The 15611-nt window shown below is 37.0% G+C and overlaps 1 protein-coding gene across 2 annotated transcripts in view; it reads right to left on the bottom strand.

Moving 5' to 3' along the window:
• The window catches only part of WDR49 (WD repeat domain 49), a 169329-nt gene that overhangs the window by 53459 nt on the left and 100259 nt on the right, over positions 1–15611 (bottom strand). For both annotated transcript variants that reach the window (XM_061416711.1, XM_061416703.1), the window contains exons 9-10: positions 14499–14663; positions 11093–11208 (exon numbers count right to left, since the gene is read on the bottom strand). In XM_061416711.1, the coding sequence (XP_061272695.1) occupies positions 11093–11208; positions 14499–14663 (281 nt within the window). The remainder of the gene's footprint in view (positions 1–11092; positions 11209–14498; positions 14664–15611) is intronic.

Below are 15611 nucleotides of genomic sequence, written 5' to 3'. Positions count from 1 at the left end.
CCACAGTTGAATAGCGTGATTTGAGAAGTCTAAAAGATGATGCTGGGGACCTCCATGGTGGTCCAGTGGTTAAGACTCCACACTCCCAATGCAGAGGGCCTGGGTTCCATTCCTGGTCAGTGAACTAGATTCCACATGTTGCAACTAAAGAATTTGCCTGCTTCAACTAAAAAATATCCCATGTGCCACAACAAAGATTGAAGATCCTGCAACTAAGATCTGGCACAGCCAAATAAATAAATATTTTTTAAAAAATAAAAAAAGAAGATGCTATCCAAAACTTTATCCCTACTTGTCATCCATAATGCTAAATCCCAACACTGAACTTCCTTTTGAAGTCTCTCTTAAATTCCCTGGTAAATTATGAATATCAGAAGGTTAATCTTCCTTTCACAATCATTAATACCAAACATGTGTGCATTTATCAGATTAATCATCCACCACCAAGACCTTAAAAATAAAATGTCTCCAAAATGGAACCACTAAGAATTTCATGGCAGTAACAAGACAAAAGAGTAGTCTGTGAACAAATAATATTGGATAGTTTAGACAAAATCATTAAAGTTTCTTTTCATCAGTTCATCCAGGATATTTAACATGTTTATATTCCCTGTGGCATTTTCCAGACTTACTTGACCACAGAGTACTTTCTCATACGGCATCTTGAGCAACTGTTTGTGGAACACTTGAAAATGCAGCTTCAAAGGAATGGGATGGAGGACAGAGATGTTTTCAACAGAAAAATTTTTTAAAGGTCAGTATCCTGAGGCATTACTGGTGAATTTGAGGACAGATCAGAAAGGACAGAGAATGAAATGCCTGATGCCTGGTGAGGAGCTTAAAAATTACATACTGGAGGCATCAAGTTATAGGACCACCTTGTTTCCTCTTGATTGAACTCTGGCTACCAGCCCTGGCAAGCCTCTCCCCACTTCTAGAGCCACACTCACTTCAAAGGGGCATTTGTAACCCCAGGCTTGGTGTCTCCACCCACATTCTGTCTTCACTTTCCTGAAACTTTGCTTCTGTTTCACTCACACTAAAGGTTTCCAATTGCCCTACCAACTCCTCACCCTCTGATGGATGAGTTTGTTCTGGAAATTCTTCTGTTGCCAAATGCCCTGCTTCTCTTCCTGTTCCCTGACCTGTCACTCCTTGTACTCTGTTGCCCTTCCTTCTCTCTCTCTCACCTTTAGATATGGACACTGTTGACCATCATTCCTCCACTCCCCTCTCTCTGATCAAAAGGGCTTGTGCAGGGGTTTTGTAAACCATCAATTTTTGTATTGGTTTTTGTATTATTTTTATATTGGTTTTTGTATTGTTTTTGTATTGGTTTTTGTATTATTTTTGTATTGGGTTTTTGCCGGGATCCAGCATATTGCATATTGAGTGCAGCACCTTCACAGCATGATCTTTCAGGATCTGGAATAGCTCAACTGGAAGTCTATCACTGCCAGGAGCCAGCGTGAGGAACTCTGCCCGTGGCAAAGGTCATGAGGAAGGAGGCTCGGCATACGCAAAGGCGGGATCGAGCCTCAGGAGTCCCCCTGGAAATTCTCGAGCATCTACCCCCAAACCAGAGTCTGCCTACTTTCTGCTTTATGCTCTCACCTACACCTCTGACTTTACGGGGGCTGTCCCCCACTACCTCTCTCTGAAAAAGAGTTAGCTTACAGCTCCAGTTAATAATTCCTGGGTGTGACAGTGTTTCAACCTACAAACTCCTTTGGAAATCCTCTAGCCTGCCTGAATAGGTTTTTCCGGCCACATGTGATTGCTCAGAGCCTCCCAACTGTAAGAGGCAGGAGATGTTCTAAACTGTCTAAACACAGATTCCTTTGAGTAGTTAAAAGATTGATTAGAAATTGTATTGGTGAAGGGTTTTTCACTTGTTGGGCCAATGTTTGCTGCTAAATCTCCATATCCCTTACCTACTGTGTCCTTGGCAGTGTATTGATTGATATAATGGGTGTATAGAAATGTAAGTAGTAGCCTCAATGTTTGTAACCTTGGACCCTTGAGTTAATTCTTTTTCTTGTTATAGCCCACCACACCTTTGCCCTATAGGAATGCAACTTTAATGCTTTTGGAGGGTGGCGCCTGACTAATCACCTTTAGAGAAAAATAAGTTTTCTGAAGAAAGGGTCTTAAAATGTTAACAGGCCTCCAGGCCAGAAGATGGTGCAAATCACCTAAACTTTTGCATATGATAAGTTTGCAGGAAGAAAGCCTGGCTTACTGCATGACTCTACCTACCCCTTCCCCCATTATCCTCTATACATAACTTAAGGTATAAAAACTACTTTGGAAAATAAAGTGTGGGCCTTGTTCACCGAAACTTGGTCTCCCCATGTCGTTCTTTCTTTCACTTTCTGGCTGAATTTTTCCTCTGAGGCGGGGAAGCTCGTCAAGCCTACTAATTTTGCCTGAGCTTCTAAGATCTGACCGGGGAGGCCTTAGTGTCTCCTCTCCTTCGGGAGAACGGAAGGACGCCTGCGGCCTTCATAGGTGACGTAAATTCCTTGCTTTGGAATTTTATTCAGCCTCTTTTCTTCACTGAATTTTCCTACTGAGCTATCCTTATTTCAGCCACTTTTCTCCACTGAATTTCCTCACTGAGCTATCCTCATTCTATTACTCTTTATATCTTTGATAAATATTTAAATAAATAGGTCGCGGATGCCGTCTCTCCTTCGAATACCGTGGATCAGCCGGGGCTGGACCCCGGCAGGTTTTATATTCACCACCAGTGAATTTCCAGTTCACTTCTATAAATGTGGTTCTTAAATCTATCTTCATTCATGACTTTTTCCAGTGTTGAGTTGTTCTCACTTGACAGCTGACAGTTCCATTATAGTTTCCATCAGCTAATATCAAAAATCTAAAATTTCTACCTTCCCTCCACAGGAGGACTCACTAAATTCTCAAAATTGGTTAATAGACCAGAATTCCAAATTCCTGCTTGTCTTTCTCTTCCTTAGTCAAATAAAATCCTCAGATTCTGCCTCTGTGATGTTATATATTCATTCCTCCTTTTTTATTTTGAATAATCAATGACAGCTTCCTAGCTTGGCACTCACTAGCTCAAGGCTGAACAATTGTAAAGGACTCTTAACAAATTTCACTGTCTCTAGGCTACCCACCTCTGGTACATCCTTCATCCTGCTACCAGATTAATCATTTCATTCAGGAGCTCTTGATATACATTCATTCTACAAACATTTCTTGTTTTCTCCATGAAAGTCCCTGCTCATGGTGCTGTAGGGAACAGAACCTACAGAGCCTAACCCTATAGATGGGTAAGATTTGGAAGAGGAAGTCACTCCAAGCAGTGTGGGGAAACAGCATAATCAAAAAGATAAGGCTAATACCCTGTTAAAAAATATTTCTTAGTTTTTCCATTTCTTACATGACAAAAATCAAATGTCTGGACCTATTATTTGAGACCCAATAATACTTGGATCCAATCAACTCTTTTAGCATTTTTCCCTTTATTCTTCTGTCCTTGGTTTTCAGAGTAAAATGTGAATGTTCAGTTAAATCTTTGACAGGGCTACTGGAAACCACAGGTAGAGCTGACACACCTTCCTAAGTGTTCATTTTACTCAAAGAGTTTGGGAGAAAATATTTTTATATTAAAATAAGAATACATGAATAAATGCAATAGAAAGCAAAATTCACCTGGATTTTATAGATAGAATACAAGGTTTCAAATAGATTCTCTCCTTGCAGGAGCTATTTTAAGCTGTTAGGAGTATCTAGAGGTTGTTTCTGAAGCACATCTCATGTTCAAGCCAATCAGTACTCATCTGTGTTTGTGCGTGTGTATGTGTGTGCATGTAGTTGCTCAGCCATGTCTGACTCTCTGCAACCCCGTGGACTGTATCCCACCACACTCCTCTGTCCATGGGATTTTCCAGGCAAAACTGCTGGAGCAGGTTACCATTTCCTCCTCCGGGGATCTTCCCAATCCAGGAATTGAACCTGCATCTCCTGCATCTTGTGCATTGGCAGGTGAATTCATTACCACCTGTGCCACTCGAGAAGACCTAAGCAGTATTCTTACTGCTCTCTAAATATGCTTTGCATTTCTAGCTGCTTTGTTTTTATTCACAGTGGGATCTTCCATCCCTCTGTGGATTTCCTTCCACACACATACCCACACTACCTGTCTATACACCCATTCATTAAGTCCTATCTTGTTCTGTAGGCTTCCTTAATCAGTTCAGTTCAGTTCAGTCACTCAGTCGTTTCCGACTCTTTGCGACCCCATGAATTGCAGCACACCAGGCCTCCCTGTCCATCACCAACTCCCGGAGTTCACTCAGACTCACGTCCATCGAGTCAGTGATGACATCCAGCCATCTCATCCTCTGTCGTCCCCTTCTCCTGCTGCCCCCAATCCCTCCCAGCATCAGAGTCTTTTCCAATGGGTCAATAACTAGTGTTGAAAGAAATATATCCCTCTTTTGATCTCTTACATAATTTACATTTTACTCACAACATTTAATTCATATTATATAGTCTCTGCTCCTCTGCTCTAATGTAAGTTCACAGAAAACAGGGATCGTGTTTTATTCTACAACCTTATCATAGTGACCTATACATATTAAGTAGCAATCATAGTGACCTACACATATTGAATATTCAATAAATATTTTCAAATGATCAGATGAAAAATTCTCTGCTCAGATGTTACCTCCATGGGGAAACCCTCCCTGACCACCCAAGCTAAAGACTTCCTTGAGTCTCTCATTCCTCACATACATCATTTTGATTACATTATCATTATGTGATATTGGAATCTATATCTATTTGTCTGATTCTTTTCTGTATTTCCTACCATAAGTAAGCTCTAGGAGAGCAAAGTTTTTTTTTTCCTCTCAGCATGAGTAGTACCCAAAATAGTACCTAGAAAATAATAGGCATTTCATAAAAATTTGATGAATCAATATATGAATTATTCTACTTTTTAAATCAATCATCTAATATCAATGTTATTTTAATAATATTAATACAAGGCTTAGCAAGACAAGATAGTATAAGTAAGGTAATTTGCAGTTCTGAAATTGTCATGAATTTTGTAAGAGTTTTATACGTATATATTTAAAATTTCCTCTTTACCTATTGGTATGTTTGATTAAAGAGATTATCTTTTGATAAGGGAGCGTATGAAGGTGTGAGTGAGATGGAAGAGGTCAGTCCATATCTCCTCTATTATCTCTCCACCAATATTTAATGTCAGTTGTCTTCTTTGCCAAGCTACCATTTTAACTGGATATACTTAAGGAGTACACCCCAAAGCACAAAATCCTTTTCATAACATGGTATAAAAAGTAGCCATTCTGATATTTGACCTTGTGTGTCACAGTGGTGAGAAGCTAATTAGCTGCCTACTTTCCCTTGAAACCTAACCTGAAACTTTCATTTGAAATGACAGTTATCCTTAAAATACCTTCAGAATCCACACTGTATTTCTTACTTTGTACATTTTCAATATAACTTTTTTTCTAAGTTTGTACTTTTGCCAAGAGTAAAATTGAAGTGCAGAACGAGCCAATTTTTAGGCCATTTTAAGAGTCTGAGAGATTTGTTCTTTCTGACATTGAAGCAGGTTACTAGTTCCATTCCACACCTCACATCTGAAGTCCTGGGAGGACAGCTACTGAGTCACTGTGTTCTTCTGATGACGGCCTTATCTCTAATTCAGAATTTAGATATGATGACCAATTCTGAGAAAGTAAAATTAGTTTGCCTGACAAGAGCAAAAAAAAAAAAAACATTTTCAATGTGTTAAAAATAATCTCTTTTAGGATGAATGAGATAGGATAATAAATTTTACCAAAACTTATCATGTAGAAATTGTAACATTGAGAACAAAAGAACAAAGTCAATTATTTGTTCTCTTGGGGCTTCTCAGTGGCACAGTTGGGTGAAGAATCCACCTAGCAATGCAGAAGATGCAAGAGACATGGGTTCGATCCCTGGGTTGGGAAGATCCCCTGGAGAAGAAAATGGCAACCTACTTCAGTATTCTTGCCTAGGAAATCCCAGAAAAGCCTGCCAGAGGAGCCTGGCAGGCTACAGTGCATGGGGTCACAGAGTCAGACATGCATTTTACACATCTGCTCCCTCAGAGGTTAATTGTTCATGTCTTGTTAGTCCAAAAGAACATATCCATTGTTTTTAGGACAAAAAGGTTATCTCAAAGGTAGGGAATGAGTTCAAAATAAATGTTATTTTTCATGCTTTTTCCTAAAATTTGTGGAGCCCAATTTTGGATACTGAAACCATCACAAAGTTAGTCTTGAGGGTTATTTGTGAATTTCACACATACTCGCCCCCATCCAGCCTCCAACAAGATTATCCAGAATAAGTCACAGCTTTGGAAGTACTCATTCTGATTCTCATCCTAATAATAAAAGATGATTGAGTCATATATAAGATTACATACAGTTCTTTAGCAAGGCAATTATTTTAAGAATTTAATATCTTGTGATAGGTAAGTTTTGTTGTTGAGGAACTTCAAATCCCTAATTTCAGCTCCCTTAAAAAATACTTTTAGAAATAGAATTATATCAACAGCTATTTATTGAGCACCTACTTTTTAAAGAATTCTGTGAAGAATGCTACTCTCAATCATATTTTCAGAATTATTTGAAATTATATGAAAAATTCTCTTTTCTCTATTTATATCTTTATATATTATATATACATATTTATATAAGTACTTATATATTTTACAGACATAAAACCTTCACAAACAAAGTTTTCTCCTTTAACTGAAAGAAGAGAAATAAATGAAGAACTTATTTTTATTTTATACAGAGTTATAAATATAGAATCATAAAATTTCAGGGCATAAATTTAAGATAAAAATAAGATAAAATCTTAAACTTTATTGTGATCATTTATTTGATTTTACCAGAACTATACATATTATATAACTACTTAACAAATGCAAAGATAGTTCATCATCTCTTCACTTAGTTTTACCAACATAAACATGGTTAGGTATTTAACCGAGTATTTTTTAACTGACTCAATGTCAATTTACAGCTTTGTCTCTCAGTACACTTTGCTTACGATGATAAGAAACATATTGTAGAATTTCTGAATTTGGGTTCTTTTTTCCGGTGGAAGTAATCTCTAGATATGAATGACCATATTCCTAAACAACCTAATGGGCTTTCTGATTCAGGCTTTGTTTAGCAGAAAGGGGCATTTTCCATATCCAGCCTTGTATGCATCAACTCCTCAATTAGAATGTGATGCCCTTGAGCGAAGGAATCCTGCTTTTTCACATTCAGCACACCATGTTTCCTAACTCCATGTTTTCTATCTAGGTGCAGTTTAAAGATATTTGTGGAAAGGAAAGGAGAAAATTATGGTAAGATAAAATTCTGAGGTATTATTAAGTTAATAATATGTGGTATTTTTTTCCCTTTAAATATACAAAACTGATTCATTAGCTTTGATTGACCTGATCAACTTAGTCAAATTATTTCTTTAAAAGAATGCAAACCCGTAATTCAGGAATGGTAGAAAAAGTATGCACTTTGGCATAGACTTTTAACTCAGCTGCCTACTAGGTTTGGCAAGGTTACTCATCAAGCCTCGCCTCCTCCTTTGTGAAAGAGAATTGGTAATACTTGGCTTTCTGGCTTATTGTAATGAAAGAATAGATTTGAATATCAATTCTGTTTTCCTCTTATTTGGAGTGTGACCATGGGTAATTAATCTCTTTAATCTTCAGATTTCCTATCTATTCAATAAATGTTAAGTCATTCGACAAGTATCATATAACATCTAATAAGCATATATTAGACATACATACATATTAGATGTTCAGTGGTTATATTCCTAGGTTAAATAAAGTGCAGGAAATTAGAAAGCACAAAGACAAATGGGGGCGTATTTCCACCATAGGGGGAAAGAAAAAGGTTCTGGTAGAAAAGCTATATGAACGAGACTTCAAAGAAGAATAAACATTAACTACATGAAAATATTTGTAGAGAGATTTCTAGAAAAGGGGAAAGAACGGGAGTGTGAAATGGTACGGCTTATATAGGAACACTCTGACAGCAGGTTTCTATTTGAGTTTAGAATTTACACAAGAATGGAGTGTACAAATGAAGCTCAGAATAGGTCTGGGACACTGGGAGCTTTGGTTTTTTTGTTGTAGACATTTTAAAAATCATTGAACCAAGGAAGTGACATAGATAAACGGTATTATAGAAAGAAATCACTGTAGAAATCATTAAAATGAGTAAATCTATTTAAGAGGTAAAAGAGAGACATTTACCAGAGAAAGACAAATGAGAAGACCGTGACATTCATGTACATAGAAATGATGCTCTGAAGTATGCAGTCTAGTAGTATTGGGAATAGATTTGAAAAAAAATATTTAGACTAGAAAAGAGATAAGGCTTAGTGACTACTTGACTGTGAAGTTGAATAAGAGGGATGACCAGGTGGATGACCAGGATGTCTAGCTATTAACTGAAGCTCTGCATCTAAGAGAAAAGTAGGTTTAGGGAAGGGAATGAATAAAATGGGCTTCCCTGTTGGCTCAGACTATACACAAGCTGCTGGCAATGCAGGAGCCCCGGGTTCGATCCCCAGGTCAGGAAGAGCTTCTGGAGAAGGGAATGCCTGCCCACTCTAGTATTCCTGCCTGGAGAATTCCATGGACAGAAAAGCCTGGTAGGCTACAGCCCATGGGGTAGTACAGAATTGAACATGACTGAATGACTATCACTTTCACTTTCATGCATAATACACTCAGTTTAGAATATGAAGAATTTGGGATCACAGTCAGATACATCCAGCAAGCAAACGGATGAGTGAGCTTAGAAAGATAAGAGCTGAAGACAGAGATTAGAGATATCTACAAAATATTGCCTACCTTCCAAGATGAAGCTAAGGATTAAGTTGGATAATGTATGTAAAGTGCATAATGCTACAAAGCTCTATGAATAAAATAAATTGATGGCATATTTATGTACCGAACTCAATAAATGTAATTTCTATTCCATCTTGGACAGAATTATCAGACCAATTTCTTTATTTAAATAGAGCCTAAAGTTAAAGTTACAGTGTAACTTAACAGCCTTCTCTGGATTTTAAAGAAAGCTTAATAAAGACTCTCAAACTTCCACTTATTTCTTCTCAAGTCACTAAACTATTAGGGAGCTGGCTTAATGGACTATCCTCCCCAAGACATAACCAAACAACTTACCTGTTTTCTTGCCTCTTTTGTTAAATGCCTCTTGGTTATAAAAAAAAAAAAAAAAAAAAACTGATCCTGCAAAGATTTTGCAAAATCCATTCTAATGTAAGACATATTGCTTAGAAAATATAAAATTATCATTTTCAAATTCATCAATATGAAAGTAAAACAATATAACTGGGAACATAGTCATTCAACTTTCAATTCCAACTATAGGATCCAAGTCCTGACAACCTTATGGAAGGTGGAAAACATGGAGAAAAATGAGAAGAGTGATGTTTTCCTCCACTCATTTCAATCTCCCCCAAAATTCCTCCCCAGGGTTATAGAAAGTGATCACCCCCAATACAGATCAGATCATTGGGTGTTCTTTTTAAATCACTTTTAGATTACTCTATATATCTAATCTTTAGAAATTTCACCCTGTGACCAATTTTTTTAAAAAGCCTTACATTTGATGCTCATTTCTAACCAGGGATGTCTAAAAAATATGACTAAGAAAATGGTGTCTCCAAAGTTTTGACCAACACATTAATTTTTAAAGTTCTTTTTGATATGTGCAAAATTAAAGTGTATACTACACATCTACTCTGCCACGATATTAGATAATTCCACTTATTCATTGCCATAGCCTAATTATAGAGAGCATTAGGCCATAGTCTACAGGAGTAGTTATGAGTCATTGATGGATCATGATTGCTCCCAGGGATATGAAGAAGCTTTCTTTCAAAGGTGAAGATGATTAAATTAGTTCTTAATAGCAAGTAGAACAATCTGAACTATACTTTCTTTCCTTATAGTCAAACTACCTCTGAAAACTAAGCTCTGTGTGGCACTGTATTCTCTAGTCTAGTCTAGGATGTTCATATTTGCATTAGACACAACCCTTCCCTAAGCGTGATAAAAATTCCCAAATACATATTGCTTGTTTTCTAGGTATAAAATCTGATTTAATCTTAGCTTCAAACCATTACAATCATATTTCCATAGTGAATAATCTTGGGCAAATTACCTACTAGAGCAATATTTCTTGAACTATTGAATTTATGGACAATGTATTTTTGAAACATATCACACTTTAATTTTCTTAGGGCTTATACAATGCCATAGAAAAGCCCCTGTTTATGATCCCTTAGTTCTCTCAGGAAAAGAGGAAAGCAAAGTAATTTTCTTTATAAATGAAATGGAAAAATTGCTCTTTGAGTACAGTAAGTGGAATGTGAAAGACCCTTCTCCACTCTGAAGTGACGGAGGTGCTAACCCAGATTTCAGCAGGCTGCTTCCCTCTTGTGCTGCAACTGCAACTGAAACTAAGAAGAGAAGAAGGAATGAGTTCCTTTTACAGTTGAAGGAATGAAGTTTATACATTAAGAATTTATTGACTGTAAAATTTGGGAAAGTTTTGGATTTAACACTCAGGAAGTAGTATTATGTTTCTGTCTGAAATGGTTAAAGAAAAAGACAGGTTCCTAAAACCAGGAGAAAGCACTGTTAACACTTTTCAAAGCCGCTCAAGCTACATGATCTTAAAATATTTTATTCACTAAGCATCCAGCCAGTTCCAAACAGTTTCACTCATCAAGGTCACCAGCAAGTTAAAGACTCAGAATTAGGATTAAATCAGCTGAAGCAGAAAACAGGATTTCTGGGTTCTTTTTCCTTTTGTGGTGGTGGTGGTGGTTTAGTCTCTAAGTCATGTCTGACTCTTGCAACCCCATGGGTTGTAGCTCACCAGGCTTTTCTGTCCATGGGATTTCCCAGGCAAGAATACCGGAGTGGGTAGCCATTCCCTTTTTCAGGGGATTATAAAACTCTCTCCTTTTACCTTCCTACAGTTTTGCATGAAGTCTATCATACCTGTCCCAGCCTGTAACTAGGATTGTCTTCTTAAGAACCAGGATGTGTGAAATATCCACAGCTCCCTCTTGCCCAACATTGAGTGTGTGGTGACAACAGCCATTGAGGTCCCAGACCTTTAAAAGAGAAGTTAAAATCAGCTTTGAGATAAGAAAAGAAAATGTCTTCTCAATGAGTACAGCAACAGGATGTAATAGGATTTTTACAGTTTTTTGTTTATGTTCTGCACTAGGGTTGATTCACTTGAGACACATAATAATTAAAGCCTTCTCACCACTTAAATTTAGCTCGTATGTTTATTACTCTATTTGTAACCTTATCAGTCTACTCTGATAATAGTTGATTCAAAGGCAATACATCAGTGTTTATTTTTAAGGGGGAGGCAGTATAAAAACATGAAGAGCTTCATTTTGGAGTCTGTCAAAATCCTGTTTCTTTCTCCAAGTATCTTTCTAAATTTTGATTTTCTTATTTATGACATAGGACCTCTATTTCAGGGATGCTTGGAATTGTAAACATATAATACAGAGCTTGAAACACAGTCATCACGTCCGAGGTTTCCTATCTTCTGCCAATAAAACCTCCTGTTGACAGTGGGTACCAGACCCACATCCACAGAAGCACAAGCAATTCTAGTTTACCTCCTCAGGCCGTGGGATGAGGATGTAGACCAATCGGTTCACTTTAAGAGAGAAAGTAATTAGCTGTTAAAACTAAGCCCTGCTATGAAACATTATTGGTACATCATCAAAGGGCAGATGGCACTTTCTATCGAGATAAAAATGCATATCCCTTTTGCCTCAAAAATTCAACTTCTAGAAAATCATTACTCAGAGATACTCATATGTGAAATTATGTATTTTAAAGGATTTTCTGGAAGCATTGTTCATAACAGCTAAAAATTTGAATCAACTTAATTGCTCATTAACAAGGAATTGAACATCCAAATGTGGAATATCTCCACATTTGTAGCATATAATACAGCTATTACAAAGAATGGGTCATCTCCAGTTGTCTAAGCTTTGTTCAAAGCCAATCAGCCACAGGACCTTCAGCAAGTTGTTTATTTCCTTAGGTTTCAGTTTTCTCAACTGGTATAATAATAGTACCAAGCATATAGAGGGGTGTGTATGTGTGTGTGTGTGTGTGTAAAGTGCTTAGGACAGTGCATGATTCATAGTAATATGCAATCAAATTTAACTAATATTATTATTGGTGTTGTTTGCCTTCATATAAATCAGTCTAATGCAGAAAATGTAAAATGCAGAACAGTATGGACAGTGGACTGCCACTGAAAAGCAAATGGTGCTCAGTCTAGAAAGATGTGCAAGAAGCTAGTCCCACTGGTAGCCACAAGTGAGGAGAAGGGAACGGGTTGAGAAGGACACTTTCTTCTCACTGTATATATCTTTTAGGTTTAAAATTTTATTGTGTGCATACATTATTCAAAACAATTAATTTAAAAACAGAGACTTGAAAACCATGATAAGTAGGGCAATACTTTTAAATCTTTGATTGCATAAGTACTGGATTTGGGGTTCTAAATTATAAATGTGATTGGGAAAATATCATTCATTCTTGTTTCTTTTTAGAATATGGCCTGTGCAGCTCAACCTTGATTTATGCATCCTACACAGAAGTTGCCAGATTTCAGAATTCTATTGTGCTGTTGTGATAAAGATAAATGTACCTTCAAAAGCTGTGATTGTAATACTAAATTCACATTAACTTCTAAGATGTCAGGACTCAAGCTGAGACATTGAGGGGTGTGCATGCTCTTCACCCACGTCGTCTTGTTTTTCTCTAAACAGGGCTCTTATAAAGCCCACCTAAAATAATACCCACAGAAAAGTATATAAGGATTTGACTGTCCCCAGATCCTATGAAGCCCCTTAACTGGGACCAGTTTTGCAACCATCTACAAGTCTGCCCTACCCTGGACTCTATGACCAGTTAGTTCCCAACATAGGGATAAAAACAGTCTAATCCTTTGCCTTCTTTTTTCAGTCTAGTCTTGTATCCAAGGACTGGTATGTGGGATACTTTTTTTTTTTTTTTTTTGCCTAAGTCACTGTCTAATACTCCAGTTCCAGTTACTTCTATTTTATTCCACCTGACTATTGTGATTAGAATTATCCCATTATCTTCACACATTTAACCATTTTCTCACATGAAGATGTAACTTGACTTAAACCCATGCTCCTAGTCCATACTTCAAGCCATTATCCTTCCCAGAGGTCATGTTCTGCTAATTTCCAGAGATGCTCACTGTAGCATGCTTCACAGTGATCGATGCATGCTGGAATTCTCCTAAATACTTGCCCCCAAATTCCACCATGTTCTACCTACAATGGCAGCCCACTCCAGTATTCTTGCCTGGAGAATTCCATAGACAGAGGAGCCTGTCAGGCTATAGTCCATGAAGTCACAAAGAGTCAGACATGACTGAGCAATTATCACTCACTCACTCCCTACCTACCTACCTACCTACATATCTAGGTAGCTTTCCACTACCATCCCCAGCAGTCTACCTGAATGCATCATACACCTTAACACAGGAGGTACCTCTAATTAATAGCCTTCTGATCCCACTTATGACAGAAACTTAAGAACAATTCAAAGCTTATTCAGGAAACTGCCTTCTGTTGACTCAAAGTGTCACAAGTCATCTCCAATCCGATATTGTCATCACTTTCAGTGCTGAGGTGAGCAGAGAAGATTCACCGCTGGGCATGATTTTAGATTGTAAGAATCTAGCTTTACCTGAAATTTTGATGATTTCTGCAAAATAATATAGCACTTTCCTCCCAGAAGAAATTAATAATAATTTGATAACTGAGAGGATAAAATAGTGTTAGTTTAGGATGGATAACAAATAAGATTATGATTGTCCTTCCTACTATCCTTCTTTACTATCTTATTGATACTTACCTTCACATAAAAATGCAATTTACAAAATAGGTTGATTTTAAGATATTCATTTTCTGAAAAACTTGCATTCATGTCATTTTAAAATTTATGTACTTGCCCTGATTTCTCATTTTATAAACTGAGAAAAATGAAATCAAAGACATTAGCTAAACCACACGAAAAGTATTCAGGCCTCTTATTCCCCAAAGTGGTCCTCTATCTAGAACACTGGAAAAGGCTTTCTGAAATGAGTAAGACAAGTTGTGCTTTGATTCTAAATAATTTATTCAGAAAAATCATTTATTCATTTTTCCACAGAGGTTTATTTTCCTAACAGCTTTGTTATTAGATGGTTTGAGTTATTTAGCTCTTCCTTGTCTCATCTCTTTTCTTCCAAGACCAAAAATACCAACACAGATATAGCCAAAGCTGTGTCTCCTCACACAATGTTTTAGCCCCCTCCTATCTGGATAAAGAAGCGTCACTGTGTTCGCACCTTTACGGTCCCATCTGTGCTGCCAGTCAAAAGCCGCGTCTCATTTGCATCTAGGGCCATCGTGCTGATTTCTGCGTTGCCATGGCAACCGGTAAACTGTTTGATTTTCTGCCCAGTGTCTATCATCCAAAAGGAAATGGTCGACCCCACATCAGAGCTGATTACCTACAAGAAAATAACATTGTAGAGAAATTAAATATAGTCCCAGAACCCACCGTTTTTATTTCAATCAAAATATCCAGCCTGTGCATTTCCGCTAGTGAGTTCCACCAACAGTTAGAGACATTTTTGTAATGTATTTGCTTTCTTTTGTTAAGCTGATAACATTTCTATTTCTAGGCCAGAACTGAGGTAATGAAGTCATGATTCTCTTTATCAGAAAAGATAGGAATCTTCTTCCCTTACCCACTGTTCAGCTTACTGTCTAGAGACCATCCTGAAATCGAATCCTACTGAAAATAAACTTATAAATCTTTCACATTTAGATGAGAAAGTTGATTTTATCAGTCATGATGCTCTGACACTATTCACTCTATGAAAATAAAACTTTTATTACATATCAGCTTTCATTTAGCATTCAGAAGGGAAAGCACCACCAGCCATTATGGGGAAAAGTTCACATCAGCTGATTGCTAGAACTACTGCTTCTAACGCCATTAGTTCCTTTCCTCAAGGTACTGCATATATTTTCACAATCAGCATAATTATTGATGGGTCACTAAAAACAAAGAATCCAGGAAGGTTGAATATAAATCTGCATATAAACTCCAAGAAGAAGGCAACAAAATAAATGCAAGGATAGGATTGCATGCAATAGTCCCACAGTAAGAACAGTGTCAAGTAGACTGCTTATTTAAGCTCTAGGTAGTTAGATGCCCTTTAAGAGATTTATAGGTTAAAATTACTTTGCTTATGTGACATAGGGACGCAAAGGAAGGAAAGAAAAAACAAAATACCATTAAACATAGAAATATGTAGGTATAAAATTGCCTGGAGCAATATCTAGATTTTTAAAAAATTTAAAGCATAACTTTATCCACTTACGTATTGATTGCCAATGTATAAATATAAACTTATCAGGAATTTGTTAAACTAGAGTGTCACATTTTCATA

The sequence above is a fragment of the Bos javanicus genome, chromosome 1, assembly GCF_032452875.1.
Source record: "Bos javanicus breed banteng chromosome 1, ARS-OSU_banteng_1.0, whole genome shotgun sequence".
In the NCBI taxonomy this organism is placed as follows: domain Eukaryota; kingdom Metazoa; phylum Chordata; class Mammalia; order Artiodactyla; family Bovidae; genus Bos; species Bos javanicus.
Note: the sequence above shows the minus strand (reverse complement) of the source record. Positions and strands in the feature narration are given on the sequence as shown.